We start from the raw sequence: 23,370 nt of genomic DNA on the forward strand, positions 1-23,370 counted from the left end.
CCCAACTTCATACAAAACTATGAGCAGTTACTACACAGTAAGCTTGCACCACTTGTTTGGCTGATCTTTTAATTATTACAGCACACAGCGTTTGAAACGTGCTATAAAAGGCGCCCTACTTGCGTGTCTCCGGTCAATGATGTTACGCATGCGCTGAGGAACGACTGCTCGTCAACTTTTATCAGTTAAAGACGCGCATGCGCAGTGTGGCTCCCATGAGAGCTCTTGAGCTTGTGGGCGGAGTGGCGCAAGGATGTTTAGTTTGTGACGATAGCAACGTGAATGAAAAAATGACGAAATAACTGTGACAAGGGACAAGTAGCGCTATATATACGTTAGTGCGCAAAAGGGGGATGTAAGTTGTATTCCGAGTATTAATATAATGCAGCAGAATTGTAATTATTTTCAGCATTAAATATGTGAGGTTTGCATGCTTGCAGGCTATAATAAATCCGCTCGATGTCGCTAGAAATACAATGTCGCAGCTGCATAACGTTACGTTGTTTATATTATTAATGTAACGTTATTGGATATACAGTCAGAGCGATTGCTACATTTGCTATTATCTTGTAGGAGATTAAATATGCATCCTATTTTACAAGTGTCAATTGGCAACTAAAAACAGGTAGTTTACGTTTGCAATAAATATCAGGACAGACAGACAGTTGAACTTGGCGGAAATCACTCTGCTTTATCTTTGAAATGTTTTAACAGACTTTAAATAGTTGTGACCTTGCAGTGCAGAAAGGTTATTTTTATAAAAGCATAAAAAAATAAAAATAATAAAAAAAAAAATAAAAAAAAAAACCCCATAAATTGCGCCCCGAAGGTCTCTAACTTTAGCAATTAAATGAGCAACTAAATTAATGGAGCTGTCAACGTTATTTCAAGCGTTAAGCAAGTGTAAAGGAAATACTAGTACTTGCAAGACAGCACAAGAATAGCATTTACAGTTGTTGGTAACGTTATGGTTTAAAAAGTATAAATTATGCATACATTCCATAAATCCAATATGGATATTGTTATTTTTGGTTTTTAATCAGACCCATCCAGCTGGCCTCTCACCCTCTGTGACCTCTGGGTAGGCTTGTTCAAAGCACTATGGGGAACACAAGCAGTGAGAGGGCAGGCATGGGCCAGGACAAGGCCCACAGAAGGGACAGTCGAGGAACCAAGGAGGGAGACCGTCCTAAAATCTTGATGGACAGCCCTGAGGATGCTGATATTTTTCACGGGGAAGACATCAAGGTATGTGGGTTGGCACTGGCTTGCATTAATTGACCAATAATGAGTTCACTTTATGATGATCTCATGATTTAGAAATGATGATATTGTGTACTCTCTACAATCTTCTATTAGGCACCTTTAGAAAAAGAGGAGTTTATTGAATGGAGACCAGACCTGGACACCAATGAAAAGGATCCCACCTTGGATCGACCCACTGTATTTCGTTGGACTGGAGCTGGAAAGGAAGTCTATGTCTCTGGCTCTTTTAATAATTGGGCCAACAAGATTCCTTTGATTAGGAGGTGTGTAAATATATCCTGGAGTTAAGATAATGATATGTACTCCTACAGATGAAAAACTAGAAAATAGGGTTAGAAAAGTGATCATACACTTGGATTTAATACTTCGTACAGCTAACTTTTGCTTTAATGAGAGCCATCAGTCTATTTGGATATGTCTCAGTTAGCTTCGCACATCTATATTGGGGAATATTTGTCCATTCTTCCTTTCAGAATTGTTCGAGTTCAGTCATATTGGGGGGTTATCAGTGATGGACTGCTCTCTTCGAGTCCATCCACAGGTTTTCTATTGGATTTTTGGTCATGGCTCTGACTTGGCCACTCAAGGACTTTGATCTTCCTATCCTTAAGCTACTTTTTGCGTGTGTTTAGGGTCATTGTCATGCTGAATGGTTAACCACCTGCTTATCTTCAGTTGTCAAGCAGAGGGCCACAGATTTTCCTCAAGAATAGCAGCATCCATTTTTTCTTCAGTCCTGACCAATTGCCCAGTCCTGCTTTAAAGTTAAATATTTGACTCATCTGACCATAAAACCATTTGCTACATGGCATCAGAATCCTCCATGGTCAGAAGAGAAGAAAATTGAACATTTTGGACTGAACTCCAAGCGCTATGTTTGGAGAAGACCAAACACAGCACACTACCCAGAACATACCATACCTATTGTGATGGCAACATTATGTTGTGGGGGGTTATGACTGGGTGATAGGATGATGTAATCGGATATCAACGATATCTGACAAATATCGCGATTGCGACACTCAATGACAGACGAAGATCGACAGTATTGAGAAATTACAAAACCATGGAGCTGGGAAGTCACCAAATATATTAAATAGTAGCACAGGGTGTGAAATTAGCATCCACCAAATTCGGGTAGCCTGTTTCTTGCGCCTGGTGGGTAAGTTTGCTCATCTACCTGCCACTGTGGCGTGATAACTGTAAGATTTCTCGGAATGACACGTGAAAAGAAATGCTGTTAGACACAAAGACATGCGCTTGAAGAAACACACTTTATTATATTTTGAAGAACAGACGAAAGAACAGCCGTCAATGCGCGAGTCTGATTTGCAGCGAATGGATTCGTGGATCACATGCATGTAAAGAGTTCTCACTCTTTCTTTTTTGTTTGCAAGAATTGTGACGTCTATGAGAATTCTGCAAATGACCTCAGACCATCTCAGGAGGTGCTTGAAGTTTCGTTTGCTTTATTTCCATGGAGCTTGCGCTTATGCATTGTGAACGCAACTCTGCAGGTTCACTTTATAATAATAATAATAATAATGATAATAATAATAATATTTTTTATTTATATAGCACCTTCAAGAACCCAAGGACGCTTTACAAAATATAGGCAAAAACAGAGATAATCATACAAAGTAGTTTCAAGCAAGTAAGCAAGCAATCTAACAGGCATACAATATCCAAACATGAAAATGGAGACATGTACAATATAATACAGAGATAGTAGCTGTACTAGGGGCAACCAGATAGAAAAACATAGTTTAAATAAATGAGTTTTTAATTCTGTCTTAAAGGTTTGGAGCGATGTAGATTCACAAACATTTTGGGGCAATTTGTCCCAAAGATTTGGTGCAGTAGAACTGAAAGCCCTACCACTGACAGTAGACAGTCTAAACTTAGGTATGACAAGCAAGTTTCCAACACTAGATTTAAGAGTGCGGACGGAAACATAAGGATGTATTAGTTCTGTCAACTTTGAGGGTGGTAATCCATGAAAGGCCTTAAAGACTAAAACAAGAATTTTGAACTGTATGCGATAGGCAATTGGGAGCCAGTGCAGTTTGTGAAGGATAGGAGTGATGTGAGCTGATTTCTTGTTATGTGTGAGAGCACGAGCAGCAGAGTTTTGCGCAAGTTGTAAGCGGTGAAGTGCTTTTGTGGGTAAACCTGCGAACAAAGCGTTACAATAATCTAAACGAGAGGTTATGAAAGCATGGATGACAGTTTCAGAACGTAGGCAGCCTATAGCCTATACATGTGTATACAACCTAAACAAGTTCACCTTGAACATAAAATTGAATTATATTTAAATAATTATTGTTATCATCATCACCATCATTATTATGTTTACATTTATAATTGTCCTTAGATCTTAATTTGTTTTAGTAATTTTCAGCCTGTTGTAGACGAATACTTGCATGTTGACAAATGGAAGGGTGGTTATTTAAGATTTTTTTGACCACTTCGTTATTTTAATTGCTTTTTCCTTTAAAGTGCAATTTGAATTTAGAAATATCTTTGGTTTAAGTTTTTAGTGTTTCAATAAATGAATTACATTTTTAAAGCAAAATAAATAAAGCAAGAATATTCACAGAGGGGGTTGACGATGTAATCGGATGTCACGATATTAAAAAAAAAAAAAAAAAGAACAAAAGATCATGAACATATTTCTTGTATATCGCCCAGCCCTAGTGGGGGACTGGGCAGTTGGTCAGGATTGAAGGGAAAATGGATGCTGCCATGTACACTCAAATTCTTGAGGAAAATATGTGGCTTTCTGCTTGACAACTGAAGATGGGCAGGTGGTTCAACTTTCAGCATGACAATGACTCTAAATACACAGCTGAAAAAACCAATGCAGTGACTTAAGGATAGAAAGGTCAAAGTCCTTCAGTAGCCAAATCAGAGCCCTGACCTAAATCCAATAGAAAATCTGTGGATGAACTTGAAGAGAGCAGTCCATAACTGCTAACCCCCCAATATGACTGAACTTGAACAATTCTGAAAGGAAGAATGGGGTATATTTGCCCAATATAGGTGTGTGAAGCTAACTGAGACATATCCAAATAGACTGATGGCTCTCATTAAAGCAAAAGTTAGCTGTACGAAGTATTAAATCCAGGGATATGATCACTTTTCAAACCCTGTTATTCTAGTTTTTCATCTATTATACACTTTTGGAACTGTTGCCTTTTTATTTCGTAACTTGAATGTTGTAAGGCAAAATGTGTAAATAAAGCTGGAAAGTTTTAAAAAAGTTTTGATTTCAGGCTGTAAGACAAAAAAAGGGACCATTTCAAAGGGGTATGATGATTTTCCATAGGCAGTGTATACAAATATTTGCTAAAGATAATCTTGTCTCTAATGCAAAATTACCAAAGTAAGCATGGAGTGCAAAATTGTTGACACTTTTATAAGTGGGGAAAATGTACGTATATTGGTTACTATATGTAGTTGTGCAACAGTCTTATACCGATACATTTTTTTGTTTGGTTTTTTTATCCATAAATAGCATTCCAGTTTTACCTCTTGTCTCTTTATTAGTCAAAATAACTTTGTGGCGATTGTGGATTTGCCTGAGGGTGAGCACCAGTACAAGTTCTTTGTGGATGGACAATGGACACATGACCCAACAGAGGTAACTGAGACATCAAGCATTATTGATTAGTGCTTTTTCAAACAAATAATCAACACAATGTTGAAATGTTGTCCCCTCAGCCTGTGGTGACCAACCAGCTTGGCACGGTCAACAACATCATCCAGGTGAAGAAGACAGACTTTGAGGTGTTCGATGCTCTTATGGTGGATTCCCAGAAATGCTCTGACTTGTCCGGTGAAAACTACAATATCTCTAATGTCTTAACACTTTTACAGTGGTTATATCATCTGAGAAATAGAGGGAAAAACTGAAATGACTTGGTGCATAACATGTCATAATGCAAACGGGTTTAAAAATGGTCAGTTGTCTGTTGTTGTGACACTTTGTTCTTGTTGATTACAGACTTGTCCAGCTCTCCTCCTGGGCCATACCATCAGGATGCTTATGTACCCAAACAGGAGGAAAAATTCAAATCGCCCCCCATTTTGCCCCCTCATCTCCTACAGGTTATCCTCAATAAGGACACGGGCATCTCTGTGAGTATCTAACAAAACCTCACCAATAGCGGTGCAAATTTCTGCTCTTACAATGATACAGTGATGATTTTTAAATAATTTAAGATTCATAATATGTATTTTTTTTTTTTTTAAATGCACTATTTTCACAAATGTAACTAGAGGGACGATTTATAGTGGAATATTGACAAAAACAAAACATGTTTTACATTCATAGGCTCAAGAATTTACATTGGGCATTACTATAGTAATTAAAATGGATCAATTTACCATAATTAATGTTTAATTGGTTGCTTTTAACCCAATGTCAGTTCTGCTCAATTGACAGCATTTGCGGCATAATGTTTATTAGTACAAAAAAAAGAAGAAAAAAAAAGAAAGAAAAATATTTAATTATTCTCGTTTATTGAAGAAAAAAAAAGTTAAATTCATAATTGGAACACATTGTAATAATTTAAAAAAGCATATGTGTATATACTAATGTTTGTCAATAAACAGATCATAAGACATTATTTACACATCCAGACTTGTAAGCATATTAGTCATATTTACACAAAGTTGATTTGAAAAACACTGTATATTTTTTAATTAACTTAACAATTAACAATTGAATTAACTACTCTACAAAAGAGACAGTTTCTTAATGCATGACAACATAAGTAAAACACAATAGTAGTTCAATTCCAGGTATACTTGCATAGGTGTGTTCACCTCAGTTGTTTTCTGTGTATTCTTCAGGAGTTAAAAGCAGCTCTTACATTTATACAGACTGGATCATCACAGACGTTGTGCCATATTATGACCAAATCAGACAAGAAAACAACACGAAAAGATTTTGAATAAGAGATATTTATGTGTAGGCGTGTGTACTCGCATGTCACACATCAGACTTGTCGGCATACGGAGATGAATTATGGATAAAACATATTTAAATGTCTGCGAAAGTCAAATTTGGCAATATTTGTGCAGAATTCAGATTGGTATACACTTTTCCTGGGACTTGGCATGGATAAAAATTTAATGTTTTACTTAATTTCATTTCACAGGTGTTTTTCCATTCACACCCATTGCTTCCTACCGCTAATGATCACAAGTGTGGTGGCTACAAGGAAAAATTGACTTCACTGAAACTGGTCAATAGAGCGCAACAGTCTGGTTCCGGAAGTAAAATCCCTTTTGTTTTTTGTGTAGACGAATCGATTTTCAACGATTCATTTTAAACCTTTAAAGACAGACCTACCATGAGCTCCGAGGTTGTTCATCGATGGTATATGCCTTAGTTAAAGCCATCAGTCTGCGTTATTTCAATTTTTTTTTTTTTGGGTGGGGGTGGGGGATTTTCTCCACTTTTCTCCCCAATTTGGATGCCCAATTCCCAATGCGCTTTTAAGTCCTCGTGGTGGTGTAGTGACTTGCCTCAATCCGTGCATCCTATCACGTGGCTTGTTGAGCGCGTTACCGCGGAGACCGAGTGTGTGTGGAGGCTTCACGCTATTCTCTGCGGCATCCATGCACAACTCACCACGCGCCCCACCGAGAGCGAGAACCACATTATAGCGACCAGGAGGAGGTTAACCCAATGTGACTCTACCCACCCTAGCAACTAGGCCAATTGGTTGCTTAGGAAGCCTGACTGGAGTCACTCAGCATGCCTTGGATTCGAACTTGTGACTCCAGATGTGGTAGTCAGCACTTTTACTTGCTGAGCTACCCAGGCCCCCATTTACATTTATATTTATTCATTTGGCAGACGCTTTTATCCAAAGCGACTTACAAAAGAGGAACACAAGCGAATCATCTTAAGGAGACAGTGGTATGAAAAGTGCCATATTACAAAGTTTGACTAGCATCAGAATAGCATTCAAAACAGATTAATGTGCAACAAGGATTTTATTTTTTATTTTTTTATTTTTTTAGTGACTGGTTAAGTGCTCATGGAAAAGATGTGTTTTTAGCCGTTTTTTGAAGACAGAAAGTGAGTCAGCTTCACGGATGGAGTTTGAAAGATCATTCCACCAACATGGCATGATGTAGCCGAAAGTCCGGGAAAGTGTTTTGGTGCCTCTTTGTGTTGGTACAACAAGGCGACATTCCTTAGCCGACCGCAGACTTCTAGTGGGCATGTAGCTCTGCAGAAATGATTTTAGGTATGCTGGAGCAGACCCAGTGACTGTTTTGTATACCAGCATCAGAGCCTTGAACTTGATACATGCATGAACTGGCAGCCAGTGAAGAGAGACAAGGAGTGGTGTAACATGCACTCTCTTTGGTTGATTAAAGACCAGACGTGCTGCTGCATTCTGGATCATTTGCAGGGATCTAATTACACATGCAGGGAGGCCTGCAATGAGAGCATTACAGTAGTCCAGTCTAGTTATGACAAGTGACTGAACAAGAAGTTTTGTGGCATGTTCAGAGAGGAAGGGTCTTATCTTCCTGATATTGTAGAGTGTAAATCTACATGATCTTGCAGTCTTTGAGATGTGGTCTGTGAAATGTAGTTTGTTATCGATGGTTACCCCTAGATTTCTGACTGTTTTGGAAGGCGATACTGTAGTTGCACCAAGCTGCACGGTGATGTTGTGTTCAACAGCAGGGTTGGCTGGAAAGACAAGGAGTTTGGTCTTGGCTGAGTTAAGTTGCAGGTGGTGTTCCTTCATCTAGGCCGAGATGTCTGCCAGGCAGGCAGAGATTCGAGCAGTCGCCGTGGTGTCGTTGGGCTGGAAAGACAAGTAGAGTTGCGTGTCATCAACGTAGCAATGGTAAGAGAAACCATGTGCCTGGATGATGGGTCCCAGTGATGTTGTGTATATAGAGAAGAGAAGTGGCCCAAGCAATGAACCCTGAGGTACCCCAGTAAGTAGCTGATGTGGCTTGGACACCTCACCTCTCCAGGCTATCTTGAAGGACCTACCTGAGAGATAGGAATTAAACCAGTCAAGCACAGTTCCTGTGATGCCCAGCGCAGAGAGGGTGGAGAGTAAGATCTGATGGTTGACTGTGTCAAAGGCTGCAGAAAGGTCCAGTAGAATCAGGATGGATGATCTGGATTCAGTTTTCGCCTGTCTCAGTGACTCAGTGACCGACAGCAGGGCAGTCTCGGTGGAGTGTCCACTTTTGAAGCCTGACTGCTTGTCATCCAGCAGCTTGTTCTGTGTGAGAAGGGAAGAGATTTGATTGAAAACTGCCCTTTCAAGTGTTTTTGCCATGAATGGGATGAGAGAGACTGGTCTGTAGTGTTCTGTTTGTGTGGGGTTAAGTGCGGGTTTCTTCAGTAGCGGGGTTACTCGAGCCTGCTTAAATGTAGTGGGAAAAGTGCCTGTAAGTAGAGATGTGTTAATTATATGAGTGAGTGCAGGTAAGATGGACAGAGAGATGGCCTGGAGAAGGTGAGAAGGAATGGGGTCAAGGGAACAGGTGGTGGGGTGTTTGGAGAGGAGGAGTTTAGAGACCTCAGTGTCAGTCAGAGGAGAGAACATAGAGGAGTTGCATACAGGAGACGGGTGTTTGACGGGGTGAGGTGCTGAGAATGTATTCCTGATGGTTGTAACCTTATTAGTAAAAAATGTGGTGATGACATCTGCTGTCAGTGATGTGTCAGGCAGTGGAGGGGGAGGGCAGAGAAGTGTGTTGAATGTTCTAAACAAGCTGCGAGTGTCTGTGGTGCTGTTGATCTTGTTCTGGTAGTAGGAAGTTTTTGCAGATTTAACGTTATCTGAAAAAGTCTGCTGGATCTGCTGGATTTCCGGCATCTCCTCTCAGCTGCCCTGAGGTCAGTCCGATGTTCACGAAGGACGTCAGAGAGCCAGGGGCTGGGTGGTTTAGTACATGCTGGCTTTGAGGAGAGAGGATGGATGTTGTCTAGACAGGTTGTTAAAGTAGAGCTTAGTGTGTCTGTGGCAGTGTTTACATCAAGGGTGGAAAATACATTTTGTGTGGGAAGAGTGGTAGAGACAGCAGTGGAAAGGCGAGAGGGTGAAAGAAAACGGAGGTTACGGTGAAAGGAAACCAAAGGTGGAGTCTGTTTTAACGTAGATGGGAGAGTCATGTTGAATTGAACAAAGTAGTGATCAGAGACATGTAAAGGAGTAACAAGAATATTTGAGTTGGTACAGTTATGTGTAAAAATGAGGTCCAGCTGGTTGCCCAATCGGTGGGTTGCTGTGGTGCTTAGTCTTTCCAAGTCAAATGAGGCCAGAAGAGCATTCAGTTCAGTGGCCTGGGGCTTGTCTTGGTGTATGTTGAAATCACCAAGACCCACAAGTGGCTTACCATCCTCCGGGAAGGAGGACAGCAGGACATCCAACTCCTCAAGAAAGTTTGCCAGCTGACCTGGAGGGCGATAAATGACAACATGTATTTTTGTGGGTTGCATTGTAGTAATAGCATGGAATTCAAAATTATTATTGTTACATAGAGGAGAGTGTGGTGAAAAAGTCCAATTGTTATGAATGAGCAAATCTGTTCCCCCACCCCTACCGGTGTGTCGAGGGGTGTGAGAGGAGAAGTTGTTGGAGAGAGCAGCAGGTATTGCTGTATCCTCTGGACATATCCGTGTTTCTGTCAGTGCCAGTATGCTGAGGGTGGACTGTGTGGCAAAGGTTGGAATGAAGTCAGCTTTGTTCACAGCTGACTGGCAGTTCCAGAGTCCCACTGAGAAAGTGAGCGGAGCAGGTGCTGAAGTACAAAGTGACCGCAGGTTGTGTGGGTTACGTTTTGTTCTTGCATCTATATTGTGTAAACGGTCTGTAACAGATAACAGGGATGTGTTTGAAGGCATATGTTATTCGTGAAGTAGACATGTTAGTATATATATATATATATATATATAAGGAAAATAAGAAAGAGATAAAATTAAGATACTTAAGTGCTATGGTGAGTGGCGCCTTGTCGGTGTCCTTGCTCGGTGGACTCGCACAGGTAGACTCGCTGGTCTTTACACAAGTAGGTCTTCACACGAGGAGGGCTTTACACGAGGACTACCACTTCTGCTGCCGCTTCCGCATCAGCATTCACGTCAAATATATACACGATGCTAACGAGCCATACATTGAAAAAAGCAGGACACACCTTAATGCTACTTAGCACAAAGCTAGTCACGTGGGCAACTGAAACCACAGGTCATGCGAGGTGAATAGCGCGGGAACAAACGCGACTTCAGTACACCGCAAATAAATTATGCTACACTTTAGCAATAAATAATACTCTAAAACAAGTGGAGCAATGTTTATAGACACTAAAAACAACAATGGTTTTACACACACTGGACAAACAACTCTAAATCTAGCAGTGAATAACCTGGGACGAGTCAAAACAATATAGCACACACACCAACACACGTTTAAGCGACAGGAGTTCAAGCCAGTAAACAAACAGCACAAGTCTAGCAATGAATACAACTCTACAACAAAGTAAAACAATGAAATAAACACATTTACACGCAACTGCAGACTCCTGTAAATAAATTGCTTCTCCTAATAATTTCAAATTCATTGTTTAAAAATTATGTTCAATAGCAGAGTTTCTGTTGAACAACTACACTACCCATGGTCCAGCAGACACTGATCAACCAGTCAGAGAATTGCGGCCAACAAAGCCACCAAACAAGTCCAGCAATGAATGACGCAATCAAGTTTCCCTACACTTTCAAACTACATATATATTTGTATATATCAGAAAGTTTTGATATTTCTAGCATTTGTTATTTGATTACATCATTCGCAGTGCTTCATGGGGTTGTAGTTCGTGCCCTCATGAAAGACGGTAAGTACACAGTCTGGTACCATTTGTCTTCAAATGAAAGTTTGTAATGTTGTGATTCACCTCGGAGCTGGTTGGTTTGGTTCATGACTTACAGCTCTTTTATAAAAGATTTTATGTAAAGCTTATAGAAAAAATGAATGGGAAAAAATACTTCCGGAATCCAGATGGCTAAAAAAGGTGGACGGGCACTGTTGCACTCTATAGCCACAATATGTGATCAGTATAGATGATAGCATGATTTTAGTGTGATAAAATCAGGGATTTACCTGCATAAACAGCGTTTTACTAGATTACAGGTGTTACCAGCGTTACGTCATCATGACAAGAAAGTTGTAATATTGGATTTAACTTTACACAGATAAAGTGTATCATGTTAATATGTGTAATGTTTTTGTCTTGTGGCTATACATTTGAAACAGTGTGTATTTTAATATTTATTGACTTGCCTCATTCATTTCCATTGTAAGTGCCTTATTGTAACCTAGATTTGTGCCATGAAGATGCAATGTCAACAAACCCTAAAATGACTGTACAAATTATTATATAAACAACTTTACAGCTCAAGTAATACATGTTTTAACTGAATAATTAAGTGCTTTTATAAAAATTATAAGGTTCACTTTTGCCTTTAAACCCTCCACAAATTGGCCCTATTCACTTCCATTGTAAGAGCTTCACTATAACCTCAATATTTTGCTTTTTAAAAAACAAAAGTCAAAATAATTTTTTGTGGTGATCAATATTATGTCAAAAATGCTGTCGATCGAGCGTAACTTGTATTGAACCTGGGATTTTCCTTCAGTTACAAGTATTGCACAGACTAAGGGAAATGTATTCTTGTTTTCTGACAGTGTGATCCAGCTTTGCTTCCTGAGCCCAATCATGTCATGCTTAATCACCTGTATGCTCTGTCTATTAAGGTAAGCAACAAACTTACGGAGCTCTGAGAAATGAGCCAGTATTGATTTTCAGTCTGTACTGATGTCTCTCATCTCCGGCTCTCTGACAGGATGGTGTAATGGTTCTGAGTGCTACCCATCGCTATAAGAAGAAATATGTCACAACCTTGCTGTACAAGCCAATCTGATCACTGTCTGATCATCTGAGAAAACTGACCAATGCTCCACCTATATGAGCACTGTCTAGTTTGGCTTTGTTTATATAGTGTGTATTATTGTAAATATGGATGCACAGAGATGCACTTTAGAAATATATTCCACCTTGTTGGGTATAAAGTAATCAGAAACTTAGAAATGCCATAGAGTTACAGGTGAATTAAGCACATATCTATTATTTTAGATGTTGGTATACATTTTAAAGATGTAACACAATGGAGACTGGGCCAAAAGTACATGTTCACAAGTGTTTAAAATGACTTAATACTATGAAGTGTCAAAGGGCAAAGTAGGTAAGATGTAGAAAATGACTTTAAATAGAGCTTGACATGTTTTGTTCAGTGTTTAAATGTGACATGCTTATGTAGATAAATGTTAATATATATTAGGAAGCATGTTGATATTTTAGCTGCAAACTTTCTCTGTTATCACTCAGAAAAACACCAGTTATCAGCTGTTTGTGTTAGGTACCAAATATAGAAAAAGGTTTTGATTCAAAAACTTCTGAGTTAAAGAAAATAGTTGTTAACTCTAAATGATCATTCGTTTTTTCCTTTTAATGAAAATTGAATTGAATTGAATTGATCTTTTAAACGTTATTTTCTGTTCTATTTTTAACTTCTAAATTTTTACTAGAACAGTAACAACCATAAATATTTAATTTGTATTATGTGTCATGTTCTAAGGAATTAAACAATAACAACAACAATTTTAATAAATTATTCACCCACTTTTAGCTATTGTGTTTGTTTGTTATCAGGTGTACAAAAGTTACCTATGCTTTGGTTCAATTGAATAGAGAGTTACTTAAATTTAACAGGCTCCAAGTTCACCAGAAGTAACACTAATCAGACTCATGATGACTTCACATAAATCATAACTATCAACCAGCTAAACAAAATAACAACATTAGCCATACAAATAATAACAATTATTATATTTCTTCATAAGTTCCCTTGTCTTGACCAAAACATAATTTATTCAAGTGCAATGGCTTATGGGTATTCCACACAGATGCAATTTTGTAGGCTACTTAATAATTAAGAGTTACAGAGTTAGTAGCAGGGCCGTTTCAGACCACAGAGTGGTGGTGGTGTAGTGGACTAAAGCACTGACCTGATAAGTGGAAGGTTGTTGGTTCAATCCCCACAGCTACCACCATTGTGTCCTTGAGCAAGGCACCTAACTCCAGGTTGTCCCTGTAATCAGGGCACTGTAAGTCGCTTTGGATAAAAGTGTCTACCAAATGCATAAATGTAAAATGCATTCTGGCACCCTAAGTGAGATCCCTATTGGCACCCCTGTTCTGGGGGGGTGGGGTTGTTAGGGGAGCATGGCAGTGGCCTCCTCTTTGGCCCCCGCCTAGGTGACCACCTAGTTTGCCTATGCTTAGCAATGGCCCTGGTTAGTAGTACTTGAAGTCAAAGTTTATAGAATGCATATATTTGAGTTATGATTCCAAAATGTGACATTTCAAGTACTGTTCAATAAGGACCACTGGATTGATTTTATTAATGACAACTTTAGGGTTTAGAGAGTAATGGTAACTTAATTAAAATTAGTAAGAATAGTAAAAAATAATTCTTAAGTTGAGACAACTATTTTTATTTGAGATAACTATTAGTATTTAGGAAAGTGCTGTGGTGATTTTTGTTGCTATTTAGAGTTTTTGAAGAAAATAAATAAAAAGTGGAATTGCTGCAGGACCCAGATTGCAGTACCACAATGGTTTATCATATAAAAACTAAACAAAAATGCAATTAAAATGAAACTGAGAAATTGAATACTTGTCTTCTTTTTGGTTTATAAGTGTCTATTGAATTTCAGTGGTTTAACACTCCATTGCCAATAATTCACTGCACAAAAAACATTGTAGTTGACAAACCATCCTCGCTGGTTTATCCTCGCTGCAGGTAAACTGTATTTAATGTAGACTGGGTCATATTTCCTTTTACTTTGCACAGTTTTGTTCATGGTTCTCAAGGATCAGGATATGTCACGCATCCTGCCCATTTTTGCATCTATCTAATTTGGCTAGCCTCTTCCTAATTTAATTTGTGCTAAAAAAAAAGAAAAAAAAAAAAAAAGGGAAGTGTTTTCTCCTCCCATTTTAAAAGTTGATATGCCTATTTATTTTAATTATACATGACTGTAGGGTTCAGTACATTTTATTTTATTATTTAGCATTGTTTTATCCTTGCCATCTATTACCCTATCAGAACAGATACATTTTTGAGTCGCAACCCACCAGTCGAGAACTTGAGAATGACTTTTATTATGTACAACAACAAAATATAATGAAGCACAAGTTTTCCCTTTTAAACTCTGATTTCTGAGAAGTACTGTATATCTGCACATAGTATCTTAACAGGAATGATTTGTTGACTTTTTGTATTTCAGCTCAGGCTCTCCCTTATCATAAAGCTGTTTGGCAGTTCAGGGACATGATCCTCTGCACTGCTCCTGACAGCTGGCCTGTTCTGGACTATGCTGACTATGGTTGTTATTGTGGCTTGGGTGGATCTGGCAAACCTGTGGATGAGTTGGACAGGTCAGAATTCCATTCTGAACATCAGAAAAAATTTAAGAAAGGTTCATATTTAGATTAGTTTTCATAGGGAGAGTGCCCACCTAAAGTACATGGACACTGAAGCCACGTTTAAAATATCTGAATGTCATTTGCATTGATAATAACAAAATATCAAACCAAGGGGCATCTCTAAACAAATGATACTAGACCTAGACTTTCTGAATTCTCAGAACTAACTAACTTAGTCATGTTTTCAATTTAACCAACATATACAGTATATATATATATATATATATATATATATATATATATATATATATATATATATATATATATATATATTAGTAGGTATGTATGTACAGTGCATCCGGAAAGTATTCACAGCGCTTCACTTTTTCCACATTTTGTTGTTACAGCCTTATTCCAAAATTGATTAAATTCATTATTTTCCTCAAAATTCTACAAACAATACCCCATAATGACATGAAAGAAGTTTGTTTGAAATCTTTGCAAATGTATATAAAAAAAAAAAAATAAATAGAAATCACATGTACATAAGTATTCACAGCCTTTGCTCAATACTTTGTTGAAGCACCTTTGGCACCAATTACAGCCTCAAGTCTTTTTGAGTATGATGCTACAAGCTTGGCACACCTATTTTTGGGCAGTTTCTTCCATTATTCCTTGCATGGACCTCTCAAGCTCCATCAGGTTGGATGGGAGCGTCGGTGCACAGCCATTTTCAGATCTCTCCAGAGATGTTCAATCGGGTTCAAGTCTGGGCTCTGGCTGGGCCACTCAAAGACATTCACAGAGTTGTCCCGGAGCCACTCCTTTGTTATCTTGGCTGTGTGCTTAGGGTCGTTGTCCTGTTGGAAGATGAACCGTCGCCCCAGTCTGATGTCCAGAGCGCTCTGGAGCAGGTTTTCATCAAGGATGTCTCTGTACATTGCTGCATTCATCTTTCCCTCGATCCTGACTAGTCTCCCAGTTCCTGCCATTGAAAAACATCCCCACAGCGTGATGCTGCCACCACCATTCTTCACTGTAGGGATGGTATTGGCGAGGTGATGAGCGGTGCCTGGTTTCCTCCAGATATGACGCTTGCCATTCAGGCCAAAGAGTTCAATCTTTGTTTCTCATGGTCTGAGAGTCCTTCAGGTGCCTTTTGGCAAACTCCAGGCGGGCTATCATGTGCCTTTTACTGAGGAGTGGCTTCCGTCTGGCCACTCTACCATACAGGCCTGATTGGTGGAGTGCTGCAGAGATGGTTGTTCTTCTGGAAGGTTCTCCTCTCTCCACAGATAAATGCTGGAGCTCTGTCAGAGTGACCATTGGGTTCTTGGTCACCTCCTTGACTAAGGCCCTTCTCCCCTGATTGCTCAGTTTGGCCAGGCGGCCAGCTCTAGGAAGAGTCCTGGTGGTTCCAAACTTCTTCCAATTACGGATGATGGAGGCCACTGCGCTCATTGGGACCTTCAATGATGCAAAAATGTTTCTGTACCCTTCCCCAGATCTGTGCCTCGATACAATCCTGTTTCGGAGGTCTACAGACAATTCCTTGGACTTCATGGCTTGGTTTGTGCTCTGACATGCACTGTTAACTGTGGTACTTTATATAGACAGGTGTGTGCCTTTCCAAATCATGTCCAATCAACTGAATTTACCACAGGTGGACTCCAATCAAGTTGTAGAAACGTCTCAAGGATGATCAGTGGAAACAGGATGCACCTGAGCTCAATTTTGAGTGTCATGGCAAAGGCTGTGAATACTTATGTACATGTGATTTTTTAAGTTTTTTATTTTTAATAAATTTGCAAAGATTTCAAACAAACTTCTTTCACGTTGTCATTATGGGGTATTGTTTGTAGAATTTTGAGGAAAATAATGAATTTAATCCATTTTGGGAAAAGGCTGTAACATAACAAAATGTGGAAAAAGTGAAGCGCTGTGAATACTTTCCGGATGCACTGTATGTATATATACTTAAAAGTCAACCTGATTCCTATAGATATATATCAGATTCTCATAGGAATCAGGTTGACTTTTAAGTATTGGACTTAATCTGTTTTTACAAAAACTGGCTAATAAGCATGCTAAGATTTGATCTTGTTCCTCCACAGATGCTGTCACGTTCATGACAAGTGCTATAGTGATGCAAAGCAGCATGATAAATGCTGGCCAATCCTTGACAACCCAAATACCATGTCCTCCTCTTACAAATGTGACAAGCCGAGGAAGAAAATCACCTGCAGCAGTGAGTATCAACTTGTCTTCCTCTACTTTTTCAGTATTAGATGCCTGGAAATATGCAGAACCCATAGACAATCAAATACCATCTCTCTTTCTCACTCAGGTAACAACAGTGAATGTGCAATGTTCATTTGTGAGTGTGACAGGAAAGCTGCCGAGTGTTTCGCCAAAGCTACCTATAATGAAGAGAATGTACGCCTGCCCAGTGACCGCTGCAAATGAACATTTCTGAGTGTTTCAAGCTCGAGTTATAGTTCAAAAGTCTGAGACCACTTGTGAAATGCTTCCATTTTTCTAATTTAATACACATTTTTTCATTGCAAATTATATTATCAAATAATATTATTACAAGTTTGTGCAAAACCTGATGATCATGATAAGAGAATGTTCTAAAGAGCATTTTGTGTGCTTAAAAGTAACCAGACCAATCGTACAATTTCATTATTTGATTACTGACCTAGAAATAGAGATGCTGAATACAGAATTGTAAATATTTATTTTGTCTTAACATTACAATATTTTTATTTTTTAATGTTTCAAAATCCTAGATTTAATTCCCACGTTTAAATTCGATTTAAACGATATTTAATGTGGACTCAAACATTTGATCCCCACTTTACAGTATACTGTATACATTTCAAATATTCATATGAATATATTTATATAAATCAGCTTATTAAGCAGTGGGAAACTCTAAATTAGTATTTCATCACATGGGAAGCCATCACAAATCTGTATCTATACATACAGACATCTACCATCTGCTTGAGGACCTCAATCAAATGTATAACTGGTGATAGAATCAAGAGTTTATCACATATAAAATCAGTATGCAATAAACTCATATAGACACTAATGAACTTGTTGCCAAGTTTAATTTTTTCTGCATGTCTTGCATACTTTTACAAAGTTTTGTTTATTTTATTTTTCTGAACATGTTATGATCAATGAAACTTTCAAATCAAACTTTGAAGGTCCAAAAAGCACATAAAGGCAGCATAAAAGTAATCCACACGAATCCAGTGGTTAAATCCATGTCTACAGAAGTGTAATGATAGGTGTGGGTGAGAAACGGATCAATATTTAAGTCCTTTTTTACCATAAATTCACCTCTCTGCCCAGTAGGTGGCAGTATGCATGAAGAATGCAAATTCCCAAAAACAAAAGAACAAGGATGTGAAAGTGAAAGTTGAGATTTACATTAAAAAAGGACTAAAATATTGATCTGTTTCTCACCATGATCATATCGCTTCAGAAGATATGGATTAAACCACTGAAGTTGTATGAATTACTGTTATGCTTTTTAGAGCTTTAAAGTTCTTGCCACCATTCACTTGCATTGAATGCACCTAAAGAGCTGAGATATTTTAATAAAAATTTTGTTGGTGTTCTTCAGAAGAAAGAAAGTCATACACATCTGAGATGGCATGAGGGTGAGTAAAAGATAAGAGAGAATTTTCATTTATGGGTGAACTATCCCTCTAAATACTCTTCATGTTGAACTACAGATTGTATGTAATGATAAATACCATAGAATGAGCATGCTGACCCATTAACAGAACTCTTTATTGTATGGCCCTGTAAAGAGGCAAGAAGCAGCTTTTCCTGGTTCAGGTAAGCGTTTATTTTCCTCACTGCAGCAAATACAGTCTTTCAAGGCTTTTACGCTGTTCAATAACTCAGTCTTAAAAAATCCACAAGCTGCTTCACAAAATAACTCTCAACTTTGCAATAATAAACTCTTGGCTTCACAATCAGTGCTCAGGCTCTCTCGCTCTCTACTTGCGGTCTGGCTCTATTTATGCCGCTCTCCCTGTGCTCACTGAAATTAGAGACAGGTGTTAGACATAATTTAGCTCAGGTGTAAGCGCCCTTACCGCTTTCTCTCTCTCCGGAGAGATGCTTGTCCACGCCCCCGCTGCCACAGGCCCCATTACCAGGCTTGCATATGAAATTAACACTGGGCCAAATATTGTACTAGTATTAGTCATATTACCTAGTAACAAATACACAAATACACAAGTTTGATTGGACACACCTTTGAAGTCAACAACAAAAGTTATTGGAGGCATTTTCTCCTGCCCTTCAAAGTAGATATTTACTTTGCTATTCGAAATATGTGCAGTTAGTTGCATTATATTTGCTTTTAGCATTGTATTTCACTGCTATCCTCGGGCCTATCAGAACAAACCTGCAACCCGTTTTGGGTCATGACCCACTTGAGAACCACTGACTTATTCAACCACTAGGTTGGGAGTTGTATTCATTTGAATCCTGCCCAATTTTCAAATGAGTCACGGTTCTTAACACACACTAAATTATCAAAGACAAAAAAGTACAATTATGTGAGCGATGAAGATGCCAAACCCTCTTCATATGTGTATTATACATTGTAAGTGATGCATTTAACATTTTTTTATTGACGTCAATGAGTTAAGGATGCATAGTCGTCTATGAGCTTGCACAACAAATATGTAGCTTGAACAAATAAAATTACTAATAGCACAAATTAAAATTGGTCAGTAAATAGGATCAAAATCCAGAACATCATATGAATCTTATGAAACTGCCATATCTTTAAAATATTATTGATAGACTGTGGGAAGTCCTTCAAGAAACAGAAGTGAATGCACTGCTCAACAGATTCAACTATACGCAATGTACTGTAATTTTGGTATTTAGACATGAACATGAATGTCTGGTATTGTTTTGTAGCAAATTATATGATATTTCAGAATGTGGACAATGTAATAATGCAATTTGTGGTTTTCTAAATGCATTATATGTATCTATTTATCACTAAATATTTTGAGATTGTCTTTTGATTCATATGCTGGTAAATTTCTATTTGACAACCAATCAATACTTTGCTCAGAGGGAAAAGAAATTGATAATTTTTCACCTTGGTTGAATGCTTCTGTTAGTTGATGCATCGTGCTTTCAAGTCTATTAAGTTTTGTTTGTACTTGCACTTGCTTGTTTTGATTATCCCCCCAGAATCTACACTCCTGTACGAAACTGACTCCTTTTAAGTAACCTGATTGTTTTACTGTTTTAAATTTAATTAACTTGTCTCCTTAAATTTACAGGAGCATATAGTAACTGAAAATGGGAAGGGTATTTTTATTTCCTGTCTTTGCATGGCACTCGACAGAGAGAGTAAATGTTAAAATGAAGTGTTATATAATGTATCTTTGTACAAAATGAATGTAAAGGTGGATACTTGTTAGTGTTTAATGTTTTGTTGTGTTATTTCGAAGAGTTCCTGAAAGTTACCATTATGATGAATAGTAGAGCATGAGCTTAGGTTGAGGACAGGTACATATCACAAATGATCTATATGGCTTTACTCATTAAGCAATTGCTATGATCATCAGTGTTACCAATTGCATAAAAGCAATATGCTAGCATTTACTGTACTTGATATGTTTACTAAACTGGAAGTATATCAATTAAGATTACTTGTTAATTATGCACTGTAAAAAAAAATCAAACCTTAATTTTGTCAGATAAACTCAATATTAAAACTTGGTTGAACTATTTTATGTAGAAAAGTTGATATTACTTAAAACAATCAATAAATTCAACTTGTATGTAATTTAAGTCAGAGCAACTCACATTTTTAAACACTGAGCACATACAATGTCAAGTTTGGTGGTGAAGGTAAAATTTACAGGCTTTTGAGCATGCACAGTTTGATCACTGATGCTCAGTCCTAAAGATCTGCTTAATAAAGAATATATTTATAATAGGGGGCCTGGGTAGCTCAGCGAGTACTGATGCTGAGTGACTCCAGCCAGGTCTCCTAAGCAACCAAATTGGCCCGGTTGCTAGGGAGGGTAGAGTCACATGGGGTAACCTCCTCGTGGTTGCGATTAGGGGTTCTCACTCTCAGTGGGGCACGTGGTAAGTTGTGCATGGATTGCGGAGTGTAGCATGAGCCTCCACATGCTGTGAGTCTCTGTGGTGTCATGTACAGCGACCCACGTGATAAGATGCGCGGATTGAAGGTCTCAGAAGCGGAGGCAACTGAGATTTGTCCTCCACCACCCGGATTGAGGTGAGTAACCGCGCCACCATGAGGACATAGTAAGCAGTGGAACTTGGGCATGCCAAATTGGGGAGAAAAGGGGATAAAAAAGAAAAAAAAGAAAAAATAATATATTTATATTTTTAAGAATATTGAAAATTATGGACAGCTGTACTTAAAAATGCAAGTTTAATGAACTTAATCACTGATATTCTTAAGTTTGCAGAATTATTATATTGAGTTCATGGAACTTCTAAATTGAATTGTTAAGTTGGTACAACTAATTTGCCTGAAGTTGGGTAAATTCAAAAATGCTTTGCAGCTGCTTGCCTTTTTAAAGTTTACTCCACTTTTTATTTTTTACAGTGTAGATTCAGCCGAAGAGTTACATTTAAAGTTAAGTGCCATCAAAATGTGTTAGTTAAGAGCAAAATAGAGCAAAATTAAAATCTGAAAGTTCTGTGAACTTAAACTCAGGAGTATATTTACTTTAAAAATGTGAGGTAACTGATTGCCTCAAATTTTTTTTTAGTTCTGATAACATATTAGGGTTTACAGTGAATACAAAGATTATATTTCTAAGAATGTGGCAAGCGTGTTTTAAACTAGAGTTTTAAAAGTTATTTTTTTCCCCTCAGACATCCTTATTTGTCATTGACCCAAATTTGATCTGCTATGAAATAACCGTTTCTAGAATTAGGTCTTTTGCATATGCCATTTATGAGAAATCACCACTTCTTTATAAGCCACTTCTTTATTAGTATAATGTGACCAAACAGACATGAAAAACTTGTCTTAAAATGTTCTAGAGCAGCAACAACATCAGAGTCAGGTGAGGACTTTAAAATCAGCAGGAGCGATTGGATTTCTGAACCTTCAAACCTTTTGTTTTCATGCTTTAAATTGATGTTTCATTTGTGTTCTTCAGTACTGCTGTTTTATTGGTCAGTTTGGCAGAAGAAAATGCGTCTGCCAAGGACACAGTGCATTTTTATGTAAATATAGTCACTTTTAAAGTAGGTAGTTTGATTTCCACTCCTTTTATCTTTATTGCCCTAATCAGGTTAGAAGGTCTAATTAGAATTTATTTTCCTGTAAATGAACTCCCTGTGAACAGTTCAATCAATTTTATAGAAGCAAAATTCATGATTAGATCTGAATTTAGATTGCTGATATTTATCAGTCGTTTAGGGAAATTCTATGAGATCTATTTTATGTATTTTGAGTTCTTCTGTTAACAAGGTTTACAAGCTCAGAAGTTCCCTCAAATGTATTGTAATTAAAAAAGTCCACCACTAGGAGACGCTATAATTGACTTTATTGTGTTAAGCCTGCAATATGAGGCCAAAATGTGATGAAGAAAATAATGTTTACATATTCAATGTAATAATATTCAAAAGTCCTAATTATTTCTACTTGCAATGACCAATTTTGATGATGGAATGCATACTATAAAATCTTGATAATTTTACCAAAATTGTATTTCAATAAGCAATGTGTTTGTAGGCCAGAAAGAACAGGACAAATCAGTCTGATTTCTGATTATGCTGGGATTGGTCATGTGTTTATGATGTGAAATACAGTACATATTTTCTATTATGATAACAGCGACATATTTAAATCTTTATTGTTTAAAATACACCTGCGAATCAAGATTCTTACATTTTCATGGCTAATTTAACATTTTCGAGGTTTACATAATAAAATCAGGGTGACAGGAACATGTTATGAACTTGTTCTTTAGTTGTGTTTGGAGGTATTGTCTCATAAAGTCATCAGTTTAGAAAAACTATAAGAAAACCTCTGCCCTGGGGGAAACGATATACAGGTATGTACTAAAAAAAACTCAAACATCTTATGTGAAAGGCAGTGGTAAAAATTGATAAGTGCAAATCTTCGATCAGTCAATAAATCAAAAAGGTTTGTTTGTGCAGTAATATACATGCTTGTGTAAAAAAACAACAACTATTCTTAATTACCCAAATTGTAATTTTGGAGGTCACAAGAATTCATAAACAAGTTCAATCCATCTACTGGCAACACATAAATCAGTGCAATTCTTGAATATTCTGGGTTTAATACAACTCAAGGTCAATAGCATCTGCAGTTGATTACCAAACAATATAGTTTTGACTATTCCGTTAATTTGTTATAACAACATGTGCACAGTAATGCTCTTACAATGGAAGACTATGGAGCATGTGCATGTACAGGACATTTAATAAATGTTTAAAATATTAAACTGTCACACAGTTCCGAAACTATAAGCATAACATATGAGACTAGTGTGATAG

The 23,370-nt window shown here is 37.7% G+C and overlaps 2 protein-coding genes across 3 annotated transcripts; both read left to right on the forward strand.

The window, feature by feature from the left end:
- The first annotated feature begins 217 nt into the window (after positions 1 to 217).
- On the forward strand, positions 218 to 12,999 carry LOC127434020 (5'-AMP-activated protein kinase subunit beta-1-like). Of its 2 annotated transcripts, XM_051686442.1 has the most exons (8): positions 218 to 355; positions 1,044 to 1,248; positions 1,360 to 1,529; positions 4,816 to 4,909; positions 4,990 to 5,104; positions 5,273 to 5,406; positions 12,000 to 12,068; positions 12,158 to 12,999. In XM_051686442.1, the coding sequence occupies exons 2-8, from the start codon at positions 1,102 to 1,104 to the stop codon at positions 12,233 to 12,235; spliced, it is 807 nt and encodes a 268-aa protein (XP_051542402.1). In that variant the 5' UTR covers positions 218 to 355; positions 1,044 to 1,101; the 3' UTR covers positions 12,236 to 12,999. The 2 variants fall into 2 exon arrangements, with proteins under 2 accessions (XP_051542402.1, XP_051542401.1); XM_051686441.1 differs by lacking the exons at positions 12,000 to 12,068; positions 12,158 to 12,999 and adding an exon at positions 6,432 to 6,644.
- A 120-nt stretch (positions 13,000 to 13,119) lies between these two features.
- Positions 13,120 to 18,214, forward strand: LOC127434025 (phospholipase A2-like). The gene is made up of 3 exons (XM_051686448.1): positions 13,120 to 14,814; positions 16,917 to 17,050; positions 17,150 to 18,214. Exons 1-3 carry the CDS (start codon positions 14,708 to 14,710, stop codon positions 17,266 to 17,268), a joined length of 360 nt encoding a protein of 119 aa, XP_051542408.1. The 5' UTR covers positions 13,120 to 14,707; the 3' UTR covers positions 17,269 to 18,214.
- The last annotated feature ends 5,156 nt before the right edge of the window (positions 18,215 to 23,370 follow it).

This window comes from Myxocyprinus asiaticus, chromosome 43, assembly GCF_019703515.2.
Source record: "Myxocyprinus asiaticus isolate MX2 ecotype Aquarium Trade chromosome 43, UBuf_Myxa_2, whole genome shotgun sequence".
Taxonomy (NCBI): domain Eukaryota; kingdom Metazoa; phylum Chordata; class Actinopteri; order Cypriniformes; family Catostomidae; genus Myxocyprinus; species Myxocyprinus asiaticus.

Bases quoted from the DNA above. Each gene is read 5' to 3' on its own strand.
- LOC127434020 (XM_051686441.1), top strand. From the start codon at position 1,102: ATGGGGAACACAAGCAGTGAGAGGGCAGGCATGGGCCAGGACAAGGCC. The intron at 1,530-4,815 runs GTGTGTAAATAT...TCTCTTTATTAG, and splicing joins AAGATTCCTTTGATTAGGAG to TCAAAATAACTTTGTGGCGA. The intron at 4,910-4,989 runs GTAACTGAGACA...TTGTCCCCTCAG, and splicing joins GGACACATGACCCAACAGAG to CCTGTGGTGACCAACCAGCT.
- LOC127434025 (XM_051686448.1), top strand. From the start codon at position 14,708: ATGATCCTCTGCACTGCTCCTGACAGCTGGCCTGTTCTGGACTATGCT. The intron at 14,815-16,916 runs GTCAGAATTCCA...GTTCCTCCACAG, and splicing joins CCTGTGGATGAGTTGGACAG to ATGCTGTCACGTTCATGACA. The intron at 17,051-17,149 runs GTGAGTATCAAC...TTTCTCACTCAG, and splicing joins GAAGAAAATCACCTGCAGCA to GTAACAACAGTGAATGTGCA.